The sequence below is a fragment of the Xenopus laevis genome, chromosome 4L (genome assembly GCF_017654675.1).
Source record: "Xenopus laevis strain J_2021 chromosome 4L, Xenopus_laevis_v10.1, whole genome shotgun sequence".
Lineage (NCBI taxonomy): Eukaryota > Metazoa > Chordata > Amphibia > Anura > Pipidae > Xenopus > Xenopus laevis.
The window spans coordinates 23,522,878-23,550,845 of record NC_054377.1 but is presented as its reverse complement, the minus strand read 5'-3'; the positions used below and the strand labels follow the sequence as shown (position 1 = coordinate 23,550,845).

At 41.5% G+C, this 27,968-nt stretch overlaps 1 protein-coding gene across 1 annotated transcript; it reads right to left on the bottom strand.

Moving 5' to 3' along the window:
- Window positions 1–22: 22 nt before the first annotated feature.
- cdc42ep2.L (CDC42 effector protein 2 L homeolog) lies at window positions 23–20,433 on the bottom strand (the record flags this gene model as incomplete). The annotated part of the gene is given in 3 exon segments (NM_001086156.1): window positions 23–1,264; window positions 4,861–4,872; window positions 20,324–20,433. A coding segment is annotated over 1 exon segment (579 nt). The 3' UTR covers window positions 23–512.
- Between the last annotated feature and the right edge of the window lie 7,535 nt (window positions 20,434–27,968).

Below are 27,968 nucleotides of genomic sequence, written 5' to 3'. Positions count from 1 at the left end.
TAAAATAAAGCCCCACACGTTGTTAAAGTCCTCTTTCTGTATTTGGCAAGATTAACATATTTTGGTTAAAAATAAACATTACATTCAGTTCAATGTGTCAATAAGGCGACGGGTGTAATCTAGAAAATTAGGTCATGCATTTTTGCAATTCAGAAAGGGGGTCGTTGCTTCAGTGTCCCATGAAGAATGAAGTTATATGTTAATCATGCTGTGGCCACTGTAAATTAAAAAGTGTCCCATGGAGTGTAAGCATAGCCAGCGCCATTGCACTTCAGCATGATGAATCCACTTGCTTAATACATATTATACAAACTGAGCATTGTATAAAGCAATGTGCTAAATTGATAAACTGCTAAATAAAAGTAAAACAGAGCAGTAAAATAAAGCACATCACGCTGCTCATCATCCCAGTCTTAAAATTACGTAGTGTTTAAAATATTTCCCAGTATAAAAAAAAAATTAAGCCCCATTGTTCAACACCCATAAGTCTGACTCTGCACCAGTGCACCCCTTTAGCTCTTGTCCATAATCTGTAAGACATCATCCATTATGGATGGTCCTAGATCAACATGAAGAGACAAAATAGATCCAGCATGGGCAAGAATTTGTTCTTCCCTCTCTTCTGCAGTGAAACGATTATTCACAGATACGCCTATTGGGTAATCCCCTTCTACTTCACTCAATGAACCCTTGGTTTTGTCATCCAGGTGAAGTCGTGGGGGTTTGGGTGGTGGAGACTGTGGAAGGGACAGAGCCTGTGGTCCCCCAATAGCAGGTAGGGAAATAGCATTCTTCAGCAGAGGTGAGAGAAGATCCGGGTGGCAGGGTGGTGGATTAAGAAGATCCGGTTGGGAGGTGGGTGGTGTTCCGTCAGGAGACGTAGATGAGGAACCAGGCATTGACTGAGGGAGAAGATGATATTTTCCCTGTAAGAAGGAAATGTCTCCAAACATATCCCCTTCCCCACTGCCGATGTGAATAGTGTGCCGGAAATCTCCAAGGGGTGGGCTAATCATGTCAGGTGACAGGATGTCTCTCAGCTTTCCTTTACGGGTACTTCTCTTTAGGTATATCGGGGCCTTGGCTGACATCTTTCCACTCTCTTTGCTTTCGACACTCATGAGATTCCTGTTAGAAAGAATTATCACATTGCATCTGTGGGATTCCACGAGCAGGATGCCTTTTTGTAGAACTAATATTATGCCTTGCAGGTTTTTACTTCCTTGGATCACAGAAGAAAATTAATCTGGCTCAGACAGCAGAACTGAAAAAATAAAAATAAATACAGAAGATATATTAAAACAATATAAACATTTAGGGGAAGATTTATCAAGGGTTGAATTAAAAATTTGAAATTTGAATTTAGTAATTTTGTTTATGGTCAAATTCAACTAGGGAGTTATTCAAATTCGATTTGTTTTTGTTTTATTTGTTTTTTTAAAAATAGATTTTTGAGATTTATCATACTGTGGCCCTTTAAGAATTCAAATTCAACTATTTGCCACCTAAAATTGGTCGAATTGCTGTTTGAGTCAATGGGAGAGGTCCAGGGATCAATTTGGAGCTATTTTTAGCCTTCCTGACATTCAAGTTTTTTTCGTAGAAAAAAACTCGAATCGAGTTTTTTAAATTTGAATCAAATTCTATTTGCTTTCAGATTAACTTAATTTATCCGAGTATTAAAAATTTTATTAACCAATTTCGATTGGTTGAATTTATGGGAGTTTTTAAAAACTCACATGAATTCAAAATTCGACCTTTGATAAATGGGACTCTTAGGGGATTATTTACTAAACTCCGAATGCAAAAATCACGAAAAAATGTGTGTGTTTTTTTTTTTTTTTTTTTTAATAAAATCTGACTTAAAAAAAATCAGGAATTTTTCGGAATTTATTAAACCCTAAAGGATGGAAAAGTCTGAATCAGAAAATCCGGCATCTCAGACCTGTCGAGGTTGCATATAAGTCAATGGGAGTAGTCCCAATGATTTTTTGATGTGCAATGGGATTTGTGAAATACCCTGAAGTTTTCAGGCAAAAATCCTAAAAAATTAATACAGAAAGCGTATTAATAAATAAGCAGAAACAAAAACAGTTCCGATTTGGTCTGAGTTTTTTTCAGAAAATATTGAGATAAATTCGGACTTTGATAAATAAACCCCTTACAGTCACAAGCCAAAGAGGAGTACTAAACCATGTACACTTCATTGGCGATGCTATTAAATGGGTACAGAGGTCACAAAGATGGGGGAAGAGCAGGAAGAAGCCAGATAGGGCATGGTGGAGATTAGGGAGAAGGCATTATATGTTAAGGAAGGGATCATATTCTCTCCCAGGTTGTGTTACCTTCCGTCCCCCATATGAAATAAATGGCACAAAGTTTGCCTAGGTGCAGTAACCTATCGCAACCAATAAGGGATAGTGCACACGCTTAGATTCGGGGAGATTAGTCGTATTAACAGGCTGATGTGGTCCTCATCGATGGGATTTGCAAACCTGCCAGAAAGATATCTGGACAATTTTTGGACAGATATTGGTTGGGCAGGACATGGCCAATAAACTGCCGTCTGGAGGGGCTGAGTCAGCAGCTTTTAATTGCCTTTTGTATGGCCAGATTAAAACAGTGACAAGATAAATTATGGGAACATAAAGACTATTGTAAACAGTTTATATATCCACAGGCAAAAAAATGCACTTGAAGGGTTTTTAGAATTTGACCTTAAATTCCTCAATATCTAAAGGAGCTTCTCTAAAGGTGGGGGTCAGTGGCCTGTCAGATTAAATCCTTTGAAATTCTTGGAATGTCGGCTGGAATGAAATCTTGCCACACTAGCAGATTTTGCCATGTATGGGCAGCATATACAGGTATGGGACTGGTTATCCAGAATACTCAGGACCTGATGGGTTTCCGGATAATGGATCTTTCCATAATTTGTATCTCAAAATCGTGTAAACATTAAATAAACCCAATAGGCTGGTTTTGCTCTTAGTTTGGAGCAAGTACAAGCTACAGTTTTATTATTATATAGAAAAATAAATCATTTAAAAAAAAAAAGTTGGGCTAATTTATTATAATGGAGTCTATGGGAGACGGCCTTTTCATAAGTCCGAACTTTCTGGATAACGGTTTCTGTATAACAGATTGCATTCCTGTATTCGTTAAATAAGCATACCTTAACAAGTATATAAAGGATCTGCCTAAATAGGATTAGTAGCCCAAAGCTCTGATACATTTGCTTGGATGTAGATATGCCGGTACCGATATGGGATCCGTTATCCGGAAACACATAATCCAGAAAGCTCTGAATTATGGAAAGGCCACCTCCCATAGACTCCGTTATAATCAAATAATTCTAATTTTTAAAAAGGATTCCCTTTTTCTCTGTAATAATAAAACAATATCTTGTACTTGATCCCAACTAATATATAATTAATCCTTATTGGATGCAATACAATCATATTGGGTTTAATTCAAGTTTAAAATATATTTTTTTAGCATACTTAAGTTATAAAGATCCAAATTATGGAAAGAACCCTATATCCGGAAAACCCCAAGTCCCGAGCATTCTGGATAACAGGTCCCCTATCTGTATATACACTTGAGTGATACATTGGTAACAGGAGGCCTCCTTTTTTTGTGGAGGGGAGGACCTATCCTAAGGGCCCCACCAAAAAGGCTAAAACTTTCCCTAACGTCTTTTAGATTTTAGGGAGTGCCCAGTAATGCTGGTATAAAGGCATGTAACTAAAATAATTCACATTGCCACAAATAAAATTCAATACAATGAGGTCTCCTTCAGTAATTGCTGGGATGCTGCACAAGTATCGAAGTAGTCTTCTGTTATTGAAAGACGTTTTATTAAGTATGCAATATAAATACTCAGGGGCCATATGTGAAGCATCCAAAATCCAGCATGTTGCCAGTTCCATGCCATGTGCAAAGTAAATAATGCCTCCTCTTTCACATTAGGAAAAAGGGGGACAGAGCTAACTGAGATTTCCCATGATGGGAGGCAATCATGGACTACTTATTATGTCTAGGGGCAGATTAATAAAATAAAAAGGTCTATGTAGATCTTGGGCATGCCGAGGGCTTTCAGGGGGCCCGTAGGCCTCCAGCAATGTTTTTATACAGTAGCCCTGCTGTAACAGTATGTTAGCGATAACCTTTACACCAGTGATCCCAACCAGTGGCTCGCAAGCAACATGTTGCTCCCGGTGGCCTCAAAGAAGGTGCTATTTTTGCTTGGAGACAAACTTATGTTGCATGAAAAACATGTGTACCACAAAACAGGCTGCCACTCCACATAGGGCTACCAAATAGCCAATCACAGCCTAGGGACTTTTTAAAGGAACAGTTTATTATAAAAAAATAAAAGTAAATAGATAGATAGCCTGTGCAAAATAAAAAATGTTTTCAATATAGTTAGTTAGCCAAAAATGTAATGTATAAAGGCTGGAGTGACTGGATGTCTAACATAATAGCCAGAACACTACTTCCTGCTTTGCAGCTCTCTAACTGAGTTAGTCAGCAACTTTAAGGGGACCCACATGGGACATAACAGTTCAGTGAGTTTGCAATTGATCCTCAGCATTCAGCTCAGATTCAAAAGCAACAGTTATGACCCATGTGGCCCCTCCTCAAGTCACTGATTGGTTACTGCCTGGTAACCAATCAGTGGAAACCAAGAGAGACGCAAAGCAGGAAGTAGTGTTCTGGCTATTATGTTACACATCCAGTCACTCCAGCCTTTATATATTACATTTTTGGCTAACTAACTATATTAGAAACATTTTTTAATTTTGCACAGCCTATCTATTTACCCAGTTTTTATTTTTACACTGAACAATTCCTTTAATGCTTGTATTGATTCCAAACTTGAATGTGGCTCATGGGTAAAAAAAAAAAAAAAAAAGGTTAGGGACCCCTGCTTTACACTGTTGCCTCTGGCTGTTATTTATCATAAAGGACATGCAGGGTTTGCACTGAGCCGGTGGCCAACTAAGGGTACACCTCCTATGGCCACAGCTACAATTTAATCAGTAGTTTAGTAACAGTCCAAGTCATATATCAATACACTGGACAGGTTTTTAAGAAATTTAAGAGCAAGGGTGGTTGCTTGAGGAACCAGAGGGCAGGTGCTTTGTACAAACCCTTACAAATTCTCCTAGAAAGAGCCAGGAGCAACATTCCTGTCACTGTCTAGTACCCAGGATTTGTCCAGTCCTGCACAGTGTGGGAGCTAAAGGGGCTGCTTTTGGGAAAAAAAGTAAATAAATAAAAAAGCGCAGTCATGCTCGAACGGGAAAGCCAATGTTTGTTGTTACAACATGCTTGCACAGGGAAAGGGCAAATTGAATTGTTTAACAAATAGCTACATAATGTATTATCAGCTGCATGTCAGGTACAGGTGTGCACCTCTGCACTTCTCTACACCAGGCAGTAAGCACTACATTTACTAGTGGCACCAACAGCAAGTGCCCTGCGGGATGGCAGTGTTATCAGACTTCAAAGGTTAAACTAAAGCTTAACTAAAGAAGTAGCTAAAAATGTTGTACATTATGTTTTTAGCATCTACACCAGCCCAAGGCAATCACAGCCCTTTAGCAGTAAAGACCTGTGTCTCCAAAGATGCCCCAGTAGCTCCCCATCTTCTTTTCTGCTGATTCACTGCACATGTTCTGTGCTGCTGTCACTTACTGAGCTCAGGGACCCACTCACAATATACAGTACACATAGAATAGAAATGTCACAATATAAGGCTAAGTAATTAATACAGATAATTACTACATGGCAGAACAGAAACCAGTGCAACTAGCATCAGAATTTAATAATCAGCCCTGTAGCATCAGCTTATATTACAGACAAAGCAAATTTTCTGCTTGATAATTTGCGACGACCCCTAAGCTTAGCTTCTCAACAGCTGCTCAGAGCCCACTGAGCATGTGAGTGTCACAGACACTTTCCAAGATGGTGACCTGGATCATTGCTGCTATTGACAAGCTGAAACTTTAGGCTGGTGGAATAAGTTCAGTATATAAAACATTGCATTTTTAGCCATATTAATTTTTAGGGTTTAGTTCTCCTTTAACTCAAACAGCTGGAAAGACAATAACATTCACCTCAATGGTCCTGCCAGAAAGTCGGTAGCATTATACAAATCACATTATGTTTCCTTGTTTCCAGCTTATTTGATAAAACTGCTAGTGCAAATTGGGCTGATCAGATTGCTAGCCTTGGGGCTAATAATTGGATCACTCTGCAGGCCTGTGGGGACCTGTCAGGCAAAGATTATCAACACTCAAAAAGTGTTCTGGTAGATATCTGCTCAGCAGTTCCAATCCCAATCCGCAACCTGACCCGCATTCTTACCCGCTTGGACCCGCTACCCGACTTGCAAGTACCTTATTTGCAAAACCAGACCCACTGACCATCAAGAATCAGGAAGTGCTGTCATTGTAAACTGGAAATGACATCATCGGAAGTAGGCGTGATCAGGAAAAAAGGAGTAAAAATCGTTATTGAGAAGACCCGCAAAACAACCGACACTCATCTATACCCGCACCCGGAACTTCTATCTGCAACCCGCAGGGTACCGCAGGTTTTTGCGGGTACCTGACCCGCTGCAGGACTCTACTGCTGCTTAACAAATCAAGGGTGTCTCTCCCATCTGTAGTGTGGGGCGCTGTAACACCTCCTGTAGGCCAAAACATTTTTGTGCGATGGGTGCCCTTTAAAACTACAAAGAAAGGTAGAGACAACCCCCAGTAATTATAATCATTTACTTTAGACCCCCAGGTTGATGTGCCTCTTCTTCTGAAATTCTTCCAGTGCCCTATGTAATGTTATGTTTTTTTTTTGTTTAATCATCTTTCTATTAAGACTCTCCTATTCATATTCCAGTCTCATATTCAAATCAATGCATGGTTGCTAAGGTAATTTGCATCCTAGCAGCCAGTTTACTAAAGTTACAAACTGAAAGCTGCTGAATAAAAAGCTAAATAACTCAAAAAACAGAAATAATAAAAAATGTAAACCAATTGCAAGTTGTCTCAGAATATAACTCTTTATAGCATACTTAAAGTTAAGGAAAAGGTGAACAATCCCTTTAAGTGAATCTGTAGATCCATATAGCACAGGTATCTAAGGTTAAAGCCCTCAGTTAAAACTCTTGCTTTAAAGTGGTAGTTTACCTTTAAGTTTCCTTTTAATATGTTATCAAACATTCCTTCCTTATTAACCTTTTCACTCTCTCATTAAAATCCCTGCCTGGCTGCCAAGGTAAATTGGACCCTAGCAACCAGATAGTCAGGCAACTAACAGTGATTGAATGACTTGTAAAAAATATTTTTGAGTTGCCAGAGTTTTCTTGAGATGTGTTAAATGCTTCCTCAGTGTGTAAAACCTTTCATCCGGAGTGAGAATTTAATTTGTCAGTGGTAATACAACAAAGCATATCAGTCAGTACTTGCTTTGACCCACTGCCTGCACAACTTAAGAAGAGCTTTAAATGGGGTGGTTTAGAATGTCCAATTCCTAGCATCTTTGCAATTGGTCTTCTTTATTGATATTTTACAGTTTCCAAGTTATTTGCCTTTTTCTTCTGACTCTTTCCAGCTTTCAAATGGGGGCCACTGACCCCATCTAAAACCAAATGGTCTATAAAGGCTACACATTTATTGTTATTGCTACTTTTTATTACTCATCTTTCTATTCAGGTCCTCTCCTATTCATACCCCAGTATCTTATTCAAATCAATGCATGGTTGCTAGGGTAATTTGGACCCTAGCAACCAGACTGCTGAAACTGCAAACTGGAGAGCTGCTGAATAAAAAGCTAAATAAGTCAGAAACCACAAATAATAAAAAATAAAAACCAATTGCAATTGGTCTCAGATTATAAAAAGTGAGCAACCCCTTTAAGAAGTTAAAGAAACATTGTTTATGAGAGGCTTATTTTTACAGTATAACAGACTAAGACAATTGCAAAATCCAGCTCCATCTCACAGTATGTACAAACAGCTCTAGAAAATCCTGGCCCAGAATCCTTTGCTGTTGGCTAAATGAGAGCAGGCCGAGCCAGCCGTGCATCTAAATCAGCAGTTTGCATGTCACACAGAGGGAAGAGATTATGTTGTGTAGATGGTTCCCGTAGCTCTGGGTCCAGTATTATATATACACACACAATAGAGCAGACCAACTGGGAGGCTACAAACACAAACCATCTGGATTTTGTTGGCTGGCAGCCTGTCTGACAGGCCTGTCCTTTTAATATTCAGGAACGCGCCTTTTCCTCAAATGATATCCATACAATTCCAGAGTGTTTGTTTTAACTAACAATTATTTAGGAAATTTCTTCTTGAATGACTGGTTTTCTGTGTAAACCGACGGATAATTTATGATGCACAAACCAGCTCCAGAGGAAGATCTGTTCCTTTGTGCATTATTCGTCTCTAGCTGAGAGTACAGAGACATATAAACATCCAACAAAACTGTGACCAAGGTTTGAGGTCAGAGGCAGAGGAGTAACCAGGTTTCCCCAGTGCTTCTTAAATGTAAATCTAGTGAAGAGCTAGCTATGGACAGCACAGCCGGAGACAAAGTTTGACAGTTTACAACTCAGTATAGTATAATGTAGTGATGTGCAGGCCAGCCCGAAGCCCACGGGGTTCGGCTGGCTTACGCACATCATCTTCGGGCCACAGGCGGTTCGGGCTTAACTTTAGCCTCCGTTTGCCCTGCCTGCAGCAGGCTGATGCCCCACTTCTGCATGTCTCAATTAATATACTTGTGCTGGACCCGTCCCTTTCGTGAGGTGACATTGGGGCGAAAATATAGAAAGGGGAACATGGGGCGGGAGTATATAGAGAGGGGAACACGGGGCAGAAGCGAGTATAGAGAGGGGAACATGCCAGGTTATGGTTGAGTGCAGGAGAGGAGCAGCAGGTTAGGGTCGGTGCAGGATGAGTTTTGCTAGTATACTGGTATACTGTGTATGAGATATATAAATCACAATAATGATCAAGGGTGAATGGTGCAACCCATGGCAGGATGGAAACAGATACATTAAAAATATATTATACACACACAAGATATATGCACAAACAGTCTTTAGGCAGCCGCACTCTGATCCGAATTTAGATGATATTGTGGATGCTGGATCAAACTTTTTACATAAATCTTCACATAGACCTGCACTCCAAATATTTCAGTGAATCAAATTGCTTTTATTGCATACGCTTGTGTATCTAACGTTTCGCCCCACATTAGGGCCTTTATCTCATGATAAATGAAATTGCTTGCATTTCGAACATCCTTGAGAAAGACCCTAAAGTGGGCTGAAACGTTGGATGTACAGATGCACGTAAAAAAAGCAATTTGGTTTATCACATATTGCAGTGTGGTAGAGTCCTGTGCGGGTCCATTTTTTTGGAACCAGTACCCGCAACCTGGACTCGTAACCCGCATTCTTACCCGCAAGTACCTTATCCGCAACCTGGACCCACTGACCATGAAGAATCAGGAAGTACTGTCATTGTAAACTAGAAGTGACATCATCGGAAGTAGGCGTGATCAGAAAAAGGGGAGTTAAACAGGAAGTGACGTCATTGTAAACTGGAAGTGACGTCATTGTAAACTGGAAGTGACATCATCGGAAGTAGACGTAATCAGAAAAATAAGAGTAAGACCCGCGTCCCGACCCGCGTCTATACCTGCACCTCGAACTTCTACACGCAACCCGCAGGGTACCGCAGGTTTTTGAAGGTAACTGACCCTCTGCAGGACTCTAAAGTTTGGTCCTTGTGAAGATTTCTATATGACTTTTTGTACCTGCACAAACAGCTGTTTGACCAGTCTGGATTTGAGTACGGCTGCTTAGAATATATCTATCTCTTAGGTATTAACGATATTGATCATCACCCCAGTGAAGCTTACAATCTAAGTTCGCAATCACATTTACACACTAGGGTACAGGAGACCTGTCTGGATGTGGGGGGAAAACAGTTTCCGTTCTGAAACAGAACCTAGGAGTAGAGTAGAGTTCTATGCAGATTCAGTTTTGTGAAACACAAACCTGATTTGGAACCCCACATTCATGCCCTCTTGGACCCAATACCCACCATTAAACGGGAAGTGCTGTTGTTTACTGCAAAACGTGATATTATCTGAAGTGGGCAGGGGCAAATAAAAAAGGGGTTAAAAAAAGTTAAACCTGATATATAGATATAGATATATATTATAAATAATTAAATATATATATATATATAAATAATTAAATATATATATATATATATATATATATATATATATATATATATTATAAATAATTAAATATATATATATTATAAATAATTAAATATATATATATATTATAAATAATTAAATATATATAATATATATATATATATATATTATAAATAATTAAATATATATATATATTATAAATAATTAATATATATATATTATAAATAATTAAATATATATATATATATATATATATTATAAATAATTAAATATATATATATTATAAATAATTAAATATATATATATATTAAATAATTAAATATATATATATTATAAATAATTAAATATATATATATATATATATATAGTCCTCCAAGAAGCCAGCACTCTCGATACATAGTTTCAAACGCCTGGGTGCAGTATCAAAAATTCCAATCTGTAAATGCACAAAAAAGATCCGCACTCACAGGTCTTATGAAAATTTTAGAACATTTATTACACGAGTCTCTCTCTAGATAGATTTTAGACCGAGACCAAACCTGCACCCACAAGTTACCCTTTTTGTGGGTAACCTGCAGATATCTGACCCGCTACAAGACTCTACCTAGAAGCCTAGCATTGCGGAAAAAGTCATGGCAACTACTGTGCCACCATGTTGGAAATTGTGTTATCTTTTCTATCACACTGGCACCTGCACGCATTCTCCATTTTTTTCGTTCATCTACACATATAATATTGCTAGTTACTTCTGAAGCAGAATGGTGTTCCAGCTGATCCAACACACAGCATCAGCCTAAGGTGCATTGCTTTTAACTGAAAGAATTTCATTTGTGTCAGAGATTTAATGCAGTGCCTTGCCTTCCCTTTAGGCAGTGTTGCTACACACAGTATACGTTTGCTTCCCAGAGAGATCAGACATGAAAGCAATCCACAAACCTGGCTACAGACGTCATTAGAAGGTAAGCAACTGTGATGATTAAAAACACAACAATGCATTTAGAAAACAAGGTCTCATTTATAAACAGTGGGCAAATTTGTACCTGGGCAGTAACCCGTGGCAACCAGTGATTAGCCTTTTTCAGCCAGTTGCAGGTTGAGCACTGAAAACAATCATCTGATTGCCATGGTTGCAAATTTGCTCAGTGTTTATAAATGACCCCCAAGATGTTTTACAGTATGTTGAATTTCTCTCTTGCTGCAACCCATATATGAGGACCTTCTTATTGCCCAACAACCAACGTCTGGTCAAAAACTTACGAAATATCCCATTGGGTGCCTACCACATCAGCACTTTAATGATGTCCCTAGATGCCTTAATAATACGACCGGTAAAGGAGTTGTTACCGGGAAACCCATTATTCAGAAAGCTATGAAATATAGTCCATTTTAGGGCTAGTCCACACGAGGAGATTCGGGGAGATTGTCGCCTGGCGACTAATCGGCTCGTCTTCTGAGCGACTATCTCCCCGAACTGCCTCAGCGTGTTTTCCCGTAGGCTACAAGGAAAAGTTGTCTGCGCTAATGCACACGCGGCGATGCGTTTTCAATAGTCGCCCAAAGTTGCCTCAGTGAGGCAACTTCGGGCGACTATAGAAAACGCATCGCCCATGTCCCGAACACTCTGGATAATGGGTTCCCATACCTGTACAATATTTATGCAACACACTTGTCACACGTGTCAGATGCTGATGTGCAACCTTGTCTACAGCTGCTCCAAGAATCCAGTACAGAGTCTTCAATAATAGAGAGGACACAAACTTTTGGGCAATTGCCTTTGGCACATTAAAGTGCACTATTCATGGGACACTCTGGATAAGGCTACTTGTTAAGGTTAATTATGGCTGCTCCCCACAAATAAGCTGATAAAGACAGGTTATGCACAGACTGTAGTTATAGTTTATGGGGCAGTGAAAGGTGAAGTGACCATTAACAAAATATATCCAAGCAAAGCAGTTTCGTTTGTAGTTGTTGCTAAACCACAACAAATCAAAAGTTTATTTCAAAAGAAGTTAGAGAAAACACACTGACTAATATATTGTTATACTACACTTACAGTGGCGATGTGTTGAGGTTTTTTGGTCTTCTCGTCCATCTCAGCTGTTAGGCTGCATTCAATAGGCACTATTGATAGTAAAAATCTACACAAAAATGGCTGTATGGCCCCTATAAATCATCCCAGGATGCAACAATACTCCAAAACATTATTAATCATGGCACCTGGGGCAGTTTCAGGCCTTTCCCACTGCCTCAAATGCACATCAGAAGGTTGAAATTAAAATTATCTAATACCTTAAAGGGCATGTCAACCCCTAAATAAAAATGTGCCTAATAAAAGAAAACATAATTCCAAGCAACGTACCAATATACAGCTTTTAAAGTTATTTGTAAAAAGAAATGCTATCGAAAGCAGTATTTGTGTAGCTCCTGGTTAAACAAACAATGTTGCTAAAGTCTTAGTCCCCCGGCAAAGACACAACTGTTAATCAGCTGCCTTGTGTTACATTGTATCAACAGTCTGAGCTTCCAGGGTAGAGGATAGAAAAGGACAGACAAAAACTGCTTTCAATAACCATTCATATACAGATAACTTCAAAAGTAAAAATTGTAATGAATGTATATTCCAAAATGGCTTAGAATTAGGTTTTCTTTTGTTAGGCAAAAATGTAGGTCATTCAATGATCACTCAAAAAGTGGCATTTATTTTTCAGGTGGGAAGTGCATGACAAAATCCTATGTGGTTGTTTATAGGAGGTTCTCATGGGCAAATAGCAAGGCAATTTTGATGCCAAACTTTTCTAATTGTCAAACAATTTTAATTGCTGTGTGTGCCATATATTGGTTGATCAAATGCCTATTTGACACATTAAGTGCCATAATGAAGTCAGTCTAAAGTAGTGTTGCCACCTCACCCTTTAAAACCAAACACATATGGAATCCACAGCCTGCATGGCTAATTAGCAATTCATTTAGATGCATGCTGCAGACTGAACTCATTTATTTGCCGTCATGCATCTAAGGGTAGGACTACACGGACACGACTGTCGGATGCAGACGCTGCATCTGCATCCATCCGACAGTCTTGTCGGATCAACGCTGCGACTTCATCCAACAATGCATTCACTTACCTTATTTCCGTCACATGCGATTTGTCGCAGCGCGTCGTATCGTGGCCTAAACTTGTAGTCCTACCCTAAATGAATTGATAATTAGCCATGCAGGCTGTGGATTCCACATGTGTTTTGTTTTAAAAGGGTGAGGTGGCAACCCTAGTCTAAAGTTGTCGTGTGTGGTGCAAATCATTGACCCGCCTGCAGATATTTGGTGACCGGTCAATAGGGGCTTCTAGGGAGACTAGCCACACAGATGCACAGTCTAGGGACATTTTTGGAGTCTTGCGTCATTTATTTTGGTATCTAAAAACTCAGCACCAAAATTGCCCCATTGCCCTCCATTGTGGCAACCACTGGTACTTTGAAGTGACTGATGCTCGTGAATTGCCCTGTGTGCCAAAGGCCTTACTGTCTTGAGCTAACCTTTACTGGCTATATCTATGACCTGATTATGAGCCTAAAGGGTGGCCAATAAAAGCTGCTAACAGACTAAGGGGTATATTTATCAAAGAGTGGTATATTTATCAATGAAAAGTTCACCCTTTGATAAATACACCTTTAAAATGCCATAGAAATGGATGGAAAAAGAGGCGGTATTTCACCTCGGCGATCTCTAACATCACTCTTTAATGAATATTAAGTTGGCAGCCTATTGTCAAGTGCATGGGACCCTCCAACAGGTTTCTCCGACAGATATCTGGCCGAAATCGGCCAGTGTTGATCGGGCAGGTTTAAAAATCCCATCTGATCAAGGACTGCATGGGTTCATCAATGGGGTCCTCGCATCAATCACCTGCATTCCTGGCATAGTGAGCCGATCGTTGGGCCCTAGGACCCAAGATTGGATCAGCCTGATATCCCTCCCTGTAATAAAACTTCAAGAAAGGGTCTCCACAAAGTAGAAATGTTAGTCACCACATGGGGGAAGTGGTCCAGGTGCACAGGGAGCAGATAACCGAAAATAAATATGGAGCAGGCACTGAAATGAAGGCAAATCTTCCATCAAATAGTTGAAACAAAGTGAAAATATTTATTCTGTCTGCCGCGTTTCGTGTTATGAACACTTAATCATAGGCTGATATCGCTCCCTCTCAAGGTGGGCAAATCAGGGCAAGATCCTTTTGTTTGGCAACCTATACTAACCAGTGGATCAGCCCATGCATGGCCACCTTACACATATCAAGGAAAGCTTGAGTCACTGGGGCACTCTTCTATTAAAAAGAAACAAATAAAACCAGCTTAGGGTAGTTTTAAGCAGGACATAGGGGGTACTAAATGGCTCCTATTTAGTGTTGCTCCCCAACTCCTTTAACTTCTGAATGTTGCTCACGGATTGTAAAGGTTGGGGATCCCCGATGTAGAGAGTGATATCCTGAGACAATTTGCAATTGGTTTTCCTTTTTTTGTTATCTGTAGTTTCTGAGTTATTTGGCTTTTTATTCAGTGGCTCTCCAGTTTGCAATTTCAGCAGTCTGGTTGCTAGGGTCCACATTACCCTAGCAACCATGCATTAATTTGAATAAGAACTATATGAATAGGAGAGGCCTGAATAGAAAGATGAGTAATAAAAAGTAGCAATAACAATACGTGTAGCCGTAGGCCAGACAATAGTGATTTTGGCCTGTGTTTCTCCACAGACTGACAATTTGCATTTCATGCCGAAATCTGCCCGCAGTTGAAAGGCAAGGGGAGCAGCAGATTCTCCACATTATTTAACATCTTCTGGCCCTAGCCTAAAACAGCATTTGTTTTTAGATGGGATCAGTGACCCCAATTTGAAAGCTGGAAAGAGTCAGAAGAAGAAGGGGGATGTAAAGGGGTGGCTCACCCGGCAGCATATAAAGTAACAATACACACTTTATTCCTGTTACAAATACATTAGGTCCAAAAATGCATATCCTGTGTGTAAACGGATTGTGATCTTGTTATCTTGTAATTGTTTCACACCAGCGGCACCCATTGTATGCAATGACCAATGGCAAGTGAAATTACCATTTGAAATGGGTTGTACAAGATTATCCAGCAATCAGGCAAACAACTTCAATAGCAGATCTCGCTTATTGAACAATACAATTACTGAAAGGGGCTGAAATTTTTGAATTACCAGTCTGGAAAATAAATCCGTAGTCATCAAAAGGATTTTACGGTTGCTTGTTTTTTTTTTTATTTTTTAGGGTGGTGGCACACAGGAGATTAGTCGCCAAATGACAAATCTTCTATACTTTGGGTGACTAATCTCCCCGAAATGCCTTCCCGGCGGGAAGAATACGAATCACGTTCACAAGGTAACTTCGGGCGACTTCAGAAAACCGAAGCGATACATATTCTATCCCACTGACAAGAATACAAATTGACGGTGTGATGGCATATGTATCTCTTCTGTTTTCCGAAGTCGCCCTGAAATTTCATCTGCATTTCAGGGGTTTTAGTCGCTCACAGAAGCGAAAATTTGACGCTTGGCGACTAATCTCCCTGTGTGCCACCACCCTTATACTATTCAGTCAGTTTCAGATTGTTTATAAATGTGTGCCTCCCTCCCAAAAAAATTAAAACGATCTGTCCAACTAGTTGGATGAGTACAACTAGGCCATGTGTACTGCTCAAGGGCACTTAAAGCATTTTTGGAAATCCACATTCTGGCCAATCTTTTCCCAGATTCACAGCAAAAGAAAATAAAAATAGCAAAGTGATGGCAGTAGGTTCAAAAGAACAGACAGCAATATAGTGATCTAAAAGGTTTCCTCCCCTTTAATGAACAACTAAATCTAAAAAAAAAAAAAAAAAAACTTCTTCCAATATTAAAATACATTATACCTTTATATAGTAATTAACTCACCAACCCACTTTACATTAGTGGTTCCCAAACTCTGGGGAAGATAATTCTGGGGGTGCCTTGAGGCCAATAACTGAATGACAGAGCGGGGCCCTGTCGGATGAGGAAGCATTGACGCGCCAATGTGTTCATTGTCAGATGGGGAAATCATACCTTTCCATTTAATATCTGGACGGTTTTCGGCCAGATATCGTCCGGGCAGACAGGCCAATCAGTGGGCCCCACAAGCTGCCAACTCAGTCTGGAAGGCTTTTAATCCTTTACAGTGGCATTTCTGAAGAACCCATGTTTTGCACTTATATACACCTGGAAGCCCAGCTTTAGTGTCTGGCCACAAGGGCAGATTTGTCGCCAGGCAAACGTCGTCCGAAGTTTCCTCGTGAGGCAATTACGGGCGACTTCATAAAACAAAGCGCCCCGTTTGCCTGCCCCATGCGATTTTCATTTTAGCCGGGGGAAGGCAGATCAGGGAGATTAGTCACGCGAAGAAGAGGAGATTTGGTGTCTGTCGACTAACCCCCCCTCCCCGAATCTGCCCGTGTGGCCAGACCCTCAAGGTCAATTAGGGTAAGATTTGTGCTGAATAATAATACTTTATTAACCAAGATATTGTTGAACCTATAGCTGTGGTTGATAAAGAGATGTTTTCATAATGAGCCAAGAGGGGCTCCTTAAACATACATTCGGAACATTAACTTGCATTAATACGTATAGTAAGTAGGAGCTGCCATAATGCTTCTCTTAATGACAGGACACAAGGTCTACACTCTGCTGCTTATAGCAGCAGTCAAAAAACCTGCTTTATGCTGCTGATCGTGTCCCAAAGTCATAATGTTCAACAGCAGCAATGAACAGCAAACATTCCATTGGTACAGCTTTTAGACTGTAACCTCCAATAAATTCCACTAAAAGCAAGTTTATCAAGTAAGATATAGATGCTCATGTGGAGAGAACGTTGGTTGTATTATGAAGCAGTGTTTACTTTCAAAGAGATGCACACCCATTGCCCCAGGGGTTCGTTCTTAACCTCATAGCTGTATGTTGCAGCCCCTGGCAAAGTGCTGGGTCTGCTTGGGATACAATCTTTAAATATAATTTGTAGTCATGGATTCTCAAAACCTGTACAGGCTGTTTAATGGCGCATATCACAGAACATTGTAAAAGGGAGTGCAGCGGTTAGTGTTGCTATCTTACAGTACTGGGGTCCAGCTGAAGTACCACCTTAGAGTGTGGGTTCCATTGGGACAGAGACAGATCTCAAAAGTGCTTCAGAACCCGTGGTGTGTATATGTGTTGACCTTATATAAATAGAGAGTAATATATACTTGAGACTGTGCTACAATTTCAAGACTGCATGAAACTAGATAGGCCCTGACCTAGTGAGCTGGAAATCTGCTCCCTTATTAGTAGAAATAAAAAAAATATATATATTTATATATATATATATATATATATATTATACACACACACAATGAGGCTGTGACCACATATATGTATATGTTGCAGCATAACTCGCTAGTGTCCCACTGAGCATTATGGGGAATTCCCTTCCCTCTCATAGGTATCTGTTAGAACAGGGGTGCTCAAAAGGTAGATCGAGATCTACCAGTAGACCTTTAGCTGGTGATCATTACATCTCATGACACTGTCAACAATCACCCACTTATTTCAATGCTTTTCATTCAGATATTTATTATGTTAAGGTTACATAAGAAATAGATGTTTGTTAAATATAGAAATATACATTTTACCATTAATCATTATTTAAGTAATATTTTTATGGAACAGAATGCTAACAATGTTTTTATGGATGTAGATCATAATGAGACAAACATCACTAAAAGTGGATCTCGCATTAGTAAAGTATGGGCACTCCTGTGTAAGAAGCTATAGCAAAAGGGAACGATAAGTTATCCTATGCCACATGCATTCCAGATAATACCTGTAATGGCAGAATGAAAGAGATGGGGCAACCAAAGCAGATCTAGGGCTGTAACCACTGATGTTATATGGAAACTGTAATAAACACACAGTTCCAACAGCCTCTTTTATATTATCGGAAGGAATGGGTACCATTCCTCCCTGCCACTTCCTTTATAAAACGCTTGTTATCAATTGTGTACAAAAAGCAGCCCATGGGTTGCCAGTTTACTGTATCTAAGATACTTAGATACAACATGGCTTTTACGAACACAAAAAAAAAAAAAAAAACTTAGCATCAAGTTTAACTGTTCCTTTAAGACTGAAAAGGCAGTATGTAACATGAGGACAAAGCAAAGTGATATACCGAGGCCCCAGAGGCCAGACCATAGTTCATCACAGGGGCTTACTGTGTCAGAAAAGATTCCAGGTACAGAATTGCCAATAGCCGGTAACACTATATCAGCTAGAATGTACCAATTGCAGCACACAAGCTCCTATTCAGCCTTTTTAATGGCAGCATGTGACAATAATTGTTTCCTGTGACAGCTCACAAGGAGGAATGACATTTGCTCATCACGTGTAAATCCCACCAATGAATTCATACACAGTTGTGAGTTTTAGCGTATTCCTGACAGGACGTATTTGGGAAAAAAAATCTGACGTACCTTCAAACTGGAATCTGTGTGTGTATGTACGTATAGATTACACCAGGGCTGGAACTAGGGGTAGACAGAGTAGGCGCCCACCTAGGGCAGCTGCTTGCACAGGTAAACAGATGATTTGGGGCAATATGATGGATTTTTGGCTACTGCTGGCACAGATACATACAATATTTGGGGCAATATGATGGATTTGGCTGCTGCTGGCACAGGTACAGATTGGGGGCATAATGAGGGATTGGCTCAGGTACATGGAGCAATATGGTGGCTGCTGGCACAAATACACAGATGTTTGGGGCAATATGATAAATTTTTGTCTTCTGCTGGCACAACTACAAAATAGGGGCAATATGATGGATTTCTGGCTCCTGCGGGCACAAGTACAAATTAGGGTCAATATGATGGATTTTTGGTTCCTGTTGGCACAAATACACAGATGTTTGGGGTAATATGATGGATTTTTGTCTCCTGTTGGCACAAGTACAAATTAGGGGCAATATGATAGATTTTTGGCTCCTGCTGGCACAAGTACAAATTAGGGGCAATATGATGGATTTTTTGGCTGCCGCTGGCATAGGTAAAGATTGGGGGTAACAATATGATGAATGTTTTGGCTTATGCTGGGACAGGAACAGATTGGGGGCAATCTGAGGGATTTACTGCCGTTGGCACAGGTACAATATGAATGGTAAGGTGGGAAATGGTAATGCAGGACTGGGTGGGGGCACTGATCGAAGCCCTTGCCTAGGGTGCCGAAATACCTTGGGCCGGCCCTGTATTACACACACACATATATATATATATATATATATATATATATATACACATACATATACACTTCAAGAAAGACCAGCAACACCAGGATTTCCGTGTATCAAAGCAAAGTGTATTCAATTATTGCATGAATAGCCTATTCATGCAATAATTGAATACACTTTGCTTTGATACACGGAAATCCTGGTGTTGCTGGTCTTTCTTGAAGTATCTGCATCTTTTACCTTGCACCCAGGTAACACGACGTTAGCAGGGTGCTATATATATATATATATATATATATATGTGTGTGTGTATATGTGTGTGTGTATATGTATATATATATATATATATATATATATATATATATACACACACACACATACACACACATAGTATACAGCTCGCCACAAACAAATCCAGAATGTGACCGAAGAACAGTCTGTACTTCCTGGTTTGCACAAGCTGCAGTGGTGTAACATTCAGGAAATGGGTTTTACCTGCTCACAGCTCCAGAGCAGGCAGCAGATTACACACAGATTTACTAAAGCAGTCAGAACCAAATGAAGGGTAGCAAAAAGTATAGAAACAAAGTCATATCTTAAACACATGGGTCAATAAGTGGAACAACTGAACCACAGAACCGCAAAGGATTCTGGGAGCTGTAGTTCCACAACACCCCCAGAGTTAGAGTTGTCTAACACCGCCATATACACGATAGCCAGTACTTTACTACTTCAACAACAGCAAGGGGAGAGAATATTATACATTTATATATATATGTGTATAGTAAAGACACTCACTACACGTCTCGCTCCAGAGTTTGCCGTTTTTGTTGGGAGTGGCTCGAACTAGTCTCTCTCAGGCTCGGAGTATTGGCTTCCACAGTAGTGAGAGTCACGCAGCAGCTCTGATCAGCTCTTCTCACAGCCACAGCCCCACAGCACATTATTTGGGAGGAAACCAAGGGGGGCGGGCCTAGCTGGTGGCAGCCAATCAGCTCAGAAATACACTGGCCAATTACAAATGGCGGGATTTTATGCTTTTCCTTCCAGTCAGTATTAAACTCTTTCCCTAGGATGTGTGTACTAATTACTGCACTGTAATATTATTAATTAATGGTCCCATAGATCAATATTTGTCACTGGGTCCCCCTTATTTAAGCCCTATGCTCTAATACACTTTGCCCATATCCTGCAAATAAGCAGAATCATCTGAAACATGAAATGTTGGCCTTTTTCATTTTTTTTCCAGGCAACTTCCGACACTGCAACATTGCTTGTTCTCTTTGGAAAGTTTTTGGTGCAAAAATGCACACTTTTGTGTTTTTTGTGAGAAAACCAGCTCCATAGATACTCACAGGCTAAATACATGCCTGTCAGTGCACTTGTAAGGCTAGGGCCACACCATACTGCGAAGAAACACAGGCAGAGAATTCACTCTTGTGCTGCCCAGGGGCACAACTACTGGGGTGCCATCAGTAACATAACTAGCCGGCGCCGGGACCCCCCTCCAGAACCGATCTTATTACCGGCTACAGCGGTGTGCGATCTGCCACCCTGGTCCAGTCGCAGCCCCTTCTCCCCCGGTAGTTCCGCCACTGGGTGCCAGGGTCGGACTGGGCCGGCGGGACACCGGGAAAAAACCCAGTGGGCCACGCCAGCCCAGACCTGATGTTACCCTCGCCTCCCGACTAGAAAAAATCCGGCCTTCCTATATATTTATCTTTTTTCCCTATTAATACCATTGGGGTCAACCATAGTTTTTACCGGCCAGGTGGCAACCCTACTCCCAACCTCCCTGCACCTGAAAACATTACCTCCGCTTGGGTGCAGGCAGAGGCGGTGGATTAGGCAGTGTGATATTTTTCATTTTGCACAGAAAATTGCCACGACCCACGTCTGCCAGCATTGTGTGACACTAACCTAAGAGGAGGAGAAGATGGGAGTAAGTCAGATTTTATCTGTAGAGGGTAGGGTTGCCGCCTGCCAGGTATTTTACCGGCCTGACCGGTAAAAATGATGTTTGATCCCAATGTTATGAAAAGGGAAAAAGATAAATATATAGGAAGGCAGGTATTTTTTTCCAGAAAAGGTGGCAACCCTAGTAGCGGGTGGAAAAAAGTTGATTAACAGGCTGTGTGCCACTAGCCTAAAAGGCAAAAACACACTAACGGCTGCAGTACTCGCCTTTGTTTTACATTACAGGATTAGGAGAATGAGACTGGAGCATGGCATGAGGAGAAATATTGCCCGGTACAAATAGTAGGCACACAAGGCACAACAGTGGGGGGGGTGGTACAACTATTGAATCCGGCAGGTATCTCTTCTGTTTGCCTTCTGCTAGCTACAGTTGCTCACAAAGTCTGAGATTCAGAGAGTTGTGCTGAGGAGATAAGCACCGAGGGGTGCAGGTGGCACTTGCCTTGGGCACACTTAACCTCAAGTCCAGCACTGTTGCCCAGCTATTAAGCTTCAAGGCATCAGTGCCAGAATAATCATAGTACGAGGAAACTTCGGACGACTTCAAAATTTGAAGCGCCGCAAGTGATTTTCATTTTAGCCGGTGGAAGGCAGTTCGGGGAGATTGTCGCCCCGAAGAATTGGCGATTAGTCGCTAGGTGACTAAATCTCCCTGAATCTGCTTGTGTGGCCAGACCCTAAACAGTACAGCGCAAAAGTATACTTTGTAGCTCCCATGGCCACTCTTTGCTTATGTTAAAAAATACTGGGTTTATCTTGACATGTTGGCTTGACAATTTTATGATGCTAACGTTTGAAATACATACACTTGCATAGGTACTAATTTATTTATAAAAAGGGGACCAGGGAATGTGCATTGATCCACCTCTCTCTTTTGTATGTTTGTAGCTAATTTGGCTAGATCAGTTGTACTTGTATATTATACTTAGCCTTCAATTGCTCCCACACACTCCTCTGTGTGCCAATGCAACTTGAACCAGTGACAGGTACGTTTAGCAGCAACTTCGGACATCTATGTCACCACTGCAAAATATGCAGCAGAATCCAATCCCACGTCAAATTCCATAGGGCTGGTGCCCTTTGCTGCCAGCCGGACAATTTAATTGGGGAGTTTTTTTTCCCTCCCATCCTCAACTCTTTTACTTATGGCAGAACCCGCACACGCTGCAGAGTCCATATTTGCGGCAGCAGTTTACAGCACTGCAGATCAGCAACAACCACGAGCTACAATGTAAAAAAACGCAACCATCAACCCCAAGGGAGCAGAGGAATTAGCAAGCATTGCAGAGAGACTACAGCACCAATGAATACACCTACACTGGCATTTCTTCTGGACAACAGTCTGCAGCAAAGAAGAGAGGGGAATGAAGAAAGAAAATAACTACACAGCAAATTGTTTATGGGAGTAAAATTGTAAAAATGATTATTCTGCACATGCAACAGACCAGAGCAGCAGAAGAAATTGCTGGAAAAATGTTAAAAAATGAATTATGGATCTTTAATGATTAGTATCTGTCCTGAGGTGCCAGGTTAGTGAATTACCCCAAGTTAATCCTACTCCCCGGTCCTAACCATGTTTTAATTATCATTGGACTTTTTTATCTTATCAGTAATAAAAGTTAAGTTTTAATGGTGTATAAATACGAGCTTGTGGACATGCTTTGATGCGAGGGTGCAAATACATGGGTCAGTTCTTTCTCTTTCTTGTTCTCTTATAATAGAAAACATGCATGGGATTTAGATGGTTATATTGGCTCACCAGATTCAGAGCAATGTGAAAGGAAAGCACAGGCTCTGGTGCAGCTGCTGGAGGAATTGCTGTTGAATAGAACCTGAAATAAAGATGTTCTGCCCACTGAAACAACTGTATATTTAGGTACTCTTATCAAGACACAGCTGGAACAAAATGAAACAAGGCCACACTGGGAGATCTACAGACTCTACTGGGTCTGCTAACTTTGCTTTTAAAATAGAATAATTAATGGATAGGTTATAAATAGCCACCATAGGCATTAAAATAGCCATGCAAAAATAGATCCACCAATTTTGCAAGGTAGCAATGTTAATTTTTGCCCAATATGGCCACCCTTTGCTGGGCCAAATCAGCTGCTTCAATCATTTGGGCTATCGATCGGATCATAATACTGGTCTATGCAGACCCATCAGGAGAGTACTGCATGTGATCCTCTTCCAATTGGTCTCTCAACCCTGCCAGATTTTGGTAGGCAGGCCTTTAAGATGTCCCCCCACAGGTCAATACACTTTTATCAGCCTTGTATGGTCATCTTTTAGCAAAACATGAAAATTTGAAAAGATTGAGGGCACAGAGTTATGGCAAGATAGAGCCAGGCGGCAATACACACCTTCAGTGGCAGATGGATGAATGGTACGCACCCGACAAAGGATACTTGCATGCCCTCATTTCCTTCATGGCTGCTTGTTGTTAGCTTGCTTACTTACTGTATATAATTGCAGCTTGCTGGGCTCAGGTATATAAATGACGGCAGGTTAGGATCTGATTTTTGCTGACGACAGCACTAATTCCAGGCAATGCTAACGTAAGAGCAGATGTACTATCCAGATGAAATTGGGAGACAGGCTTAAAGGTAGCACCAGTAGCAAACAAAATTCATGCCCATGCATTATTATAGTTAGCATTTGGAAATACTTGTTAGGGGGGGGTCCTCGTGGTTTTAATTATGAGTTGGACGTTGCTGTGCCAGCGACAGGGGAGGAGGAAGCATTTGTATTTAAGATTGTCTTAATATGAGTGATTTCCATGCAGTGAGCACTAACCATTTGGTAGGGAATGGCTTCCATTACTGGCCCTCCACCGCATAGGCCAGAAAAATTCCAGCCCTCTGTACCACAGAAGTTAGAGAGTATGGTTCCAGACTGATTCAGCAGCTTATCAAACTGTGTTTAGGGCCCTCCCAACTGCCTGTCCAATAGACGTCAAGTCAAAAATTGTCAGGTTAGAAAATCCTGTCAGTCAAGGCCCAAAGCGCATTTAGGCCTGTATTATAATTTAATCATTGGTCCAGGTGCAAGACGATCAGATTAGCCCCAACAGGCCTTGCACGTGGGTGACCAAACAGGGCAAGCTATAATCATTTTGCAACCTTGCCAAAGAAGTAGATTTTAACATGTTTTATATATTCCTCATGTTCTCAAAAGGCTTGGAAAATATACAAGAGACTAGCAGTCATGCATTCAGTTTTTACAAGACTGTGAGCGACGGTATTAGCTGCACTTTATCATACAACTAAGAAGCAAAAAAACATCACGGGCATCAATAGTTGGTATGTTAGCAGATAATTGGATTTTTTGATACTCACCGTTAAATCCATTTCTCTGTAGTCGAAAGGGGGACACAGGGACCGATGGGGTTAAGCTCCATCCTCCAGGAGGCAGGACACTTGATAATTAATTAAGGGGCGTGGCCTACTTGGCTTAACCCCGCACACTGTGCTCAACAATCAGTTTGTTCCAAATTTAACTATATGTGTAACTGAACATTATAACCGATTAATAACTATGACAGAATGAAAGCCAGGGACTATCCTGGACACGACCATCTGGTCAACGGCTCGTCCGAGGGCGGGAAGCCCTGTGTCCCCCTTTCGACTACAGAGAAATGGATTTAACGGTGAGTATCAAAAAATCCAATTTTCTCTGTCGTCTTAGGGGGACACAGGGACCGATGGGGACTTAACAAAGCAGTCCCAGAACAGCAGGGTGGGACGAGCCAATGAACGTAATTAATGTAGAACAGACTGCAACACCTTGCGACCGAAAGCGGCCTCAGCTGAAGATGTTGTGTCGAGTCTGTAGAATTTAGTAAAAGTATGAGCGGAGGACCAGGTAGCCGCTCTGCAGATCTGATCCAAGGAAGCAGCATTGCGCCATGCCGATGAGGCTCCCATTGCTCTTGTGGAATGAGCTTTGACACCCTGTGGTGGTGTCCTTCCTTTAGACAGGTAAGCTTGTCTGATGGTTAGTTTGATCCACCTGGCAATGGTTGTCTTGGAAGCTGGAAGACCCTTACGAGGACCAACCGGAAGAACAAATAGTGTTTGAGATTTCCTAAAGGGCTTTGACCGTTCAAGGTACCACCGAAGTGCTCTGACAACGTCTAGCTTGTGGAGACGTCGTTCTTTGTCATTCTTGGGATCTGGACACAATGATGGGACTATAATTTCCTGATTAATGTGGAAGGATGATACTACCTTGGGAAGAAATGAAGGAACTGTTCGTAAAACTGCCTTGTCCTTGTGGAAGACCAGAAATGACGGATCACAGGATAGAGCACTCAGTTCAGACACCCTTCTGGTAGACGAAATTGCCACTAAAAACACAGTCTTGTACGTGATCCAGGTATCAGAAATTGAATGCATCGGTTCAAACGGTGGATCAAGCAAGGCCTCTAGCACCAGATTGAGATCCCAACCTGCAACAGGCGGATGAAATGGAGGACTTACATGTGTCACTCCTTGCAAAAAGGTCCGTATGGTATCATCTGTTGCTAGCCGGTGTTGGAACAGAATAGACAATGCCGATATCTGTACTTTCAGTGAACTGAGTTTGAGGCCTAGTTGTAGGCCTCGCTGTAGGAAGGAAAGTATCCTAGGAATGTTGAGTTCCAGAAAAGTAAGTCTGAGTTCTTCACACCAAGTGAAATAGGAAAACCACACCCTGTGATAGGACTTGGAAGAAGTCGGTTTCCGTGCTCTTAGCATTGTTGATATAACTTCTTCAGTTATCCCCTTTCTTCGCCAGATGGATGCCTCAACAGCCATCCCGTCAAAGCGAACAGTCCGGGATTGTGGTGTGTTACTGGGCCCTGGCTGAGCAGGTCTGGTCTGCACTGAAGCCGGATCGGTTGGTCTATCGACAGTTCTTGTAGATCTGAGAACCATGTTCTTCGAGGCCAATAGGGAGCTATCACGATTACGGTGACATCGGATTGTCTGATCTTCTTGAGGACTCGAGGTAGCATCGGAAGCGGAGGGAAGATGTACGCCAGGTTGAATGACCAGGGTTGAGTCATGGCGTCTACCCCTGCCGCTAGTGAGTCTCGGGATCGAGCAAAGAACGTGTGAACCTTTCGATTTGTTCTGGAGGCCATCAGATCTATTTGCGGTTGGCCCCAGAGATTCACTAGCATCATGAAGGCTTCCGGATGAAGTTCCCACTCGCCCGGTTGTACCTGATTGCGGCTGAGGAAATCTGCTTTTGTGTTGGACACACCTGGAATGTGAATGGCCGACAATCGGACTTGGTTGGTCTCGGCCCATCCCAATATCAATTGTGCTTCCTTCAGTGCTGCTTTGCTGCGTGTTCCTCCCTGACGATTTATGTACGCCACTGTGGTGACGTTGTCGCTTTGTATGCGAACTGGTCTTTGGTGAAGACGGTGAGACCAATGTAGTAGCGCTTGTTTTACGGCCCTCAACTCTAGGATGTTGATGGGTAGTTTGGATTCCTCGAGAGACCATTGACCTTGTGCGGATAGGTTGTTCCATGTGGCCCCCCAGCCTTTTAGGCTGGCGTCTGTGGAGATGACATTCCAATTTGGAGTCGCCCAGGATTGGCCGTTGGTCAAATTGTCCGTGATCAACCACCACTGGAGACTCTCCCTTGTTGCCTGAGAGAGACGTATTACTCGAGACAAGAGACCTCCTTTCCAAGCTGAGAGTATGTTCTCTTGTAAGGCTCGTAGGTGAATCTGTGCAAACGGTACCGCCTCGATGGTCGACACCATCAGTCCCAGAACTTTCATCGCCATGTGGACTGTCGGCCTCTGGTGTGAGAGCAGTGATTGTACTTGATCTCTGATCTTGTATTGTTTCTCTAGTGGAAGACATACTATTTGTGTCATTGTGTTGAATTCCAGGCCTAGGAATATCATCTGGTAGCTGGGTTGTAAATTGGACTTTGACCAATTGATGGTCCAGCCGAAGCTCTGCAAAAGTCGAATTGCCTTGATTAGATCCTCCTTGGCCTTCTCTTCTGATCTGGCTTTCAGAAGAAGGTCGTCCAGGTATGGTGTCACCGATATTCCTTGTAGGCGTAAGGTTGCTGCCGATACCGCCATGAGTTTGGTGAACACCCTGGGCGCTGAGGACAGTCCAAACGGAAGTGCCGCAAACTGAAAGTGTTGGTTCGCAAAGGCGAATCTTAGATATCTCTGGTGAGGAGCCCAAATCGGAACATGGAGGTATGCATCCTGGATGTCTAACGACATCATGAGCTGTTCGTGCTCCATTCCTCGTATCACTGAACGAAGTGTTTCCATCTTGAAGCGAATGGACCGAATAAACTTGTTCAACTGTTTGAGATCTAAGACCGGCCTGAAGGACCCGTCCTTCTTCGGTACTATAAACAGATTGGAGTAAAACCCCAAGAATCTCTCCTGCTGTGGCACTGGTATAATTACCCCAGTGTTTTCCAGCTTGGTAATG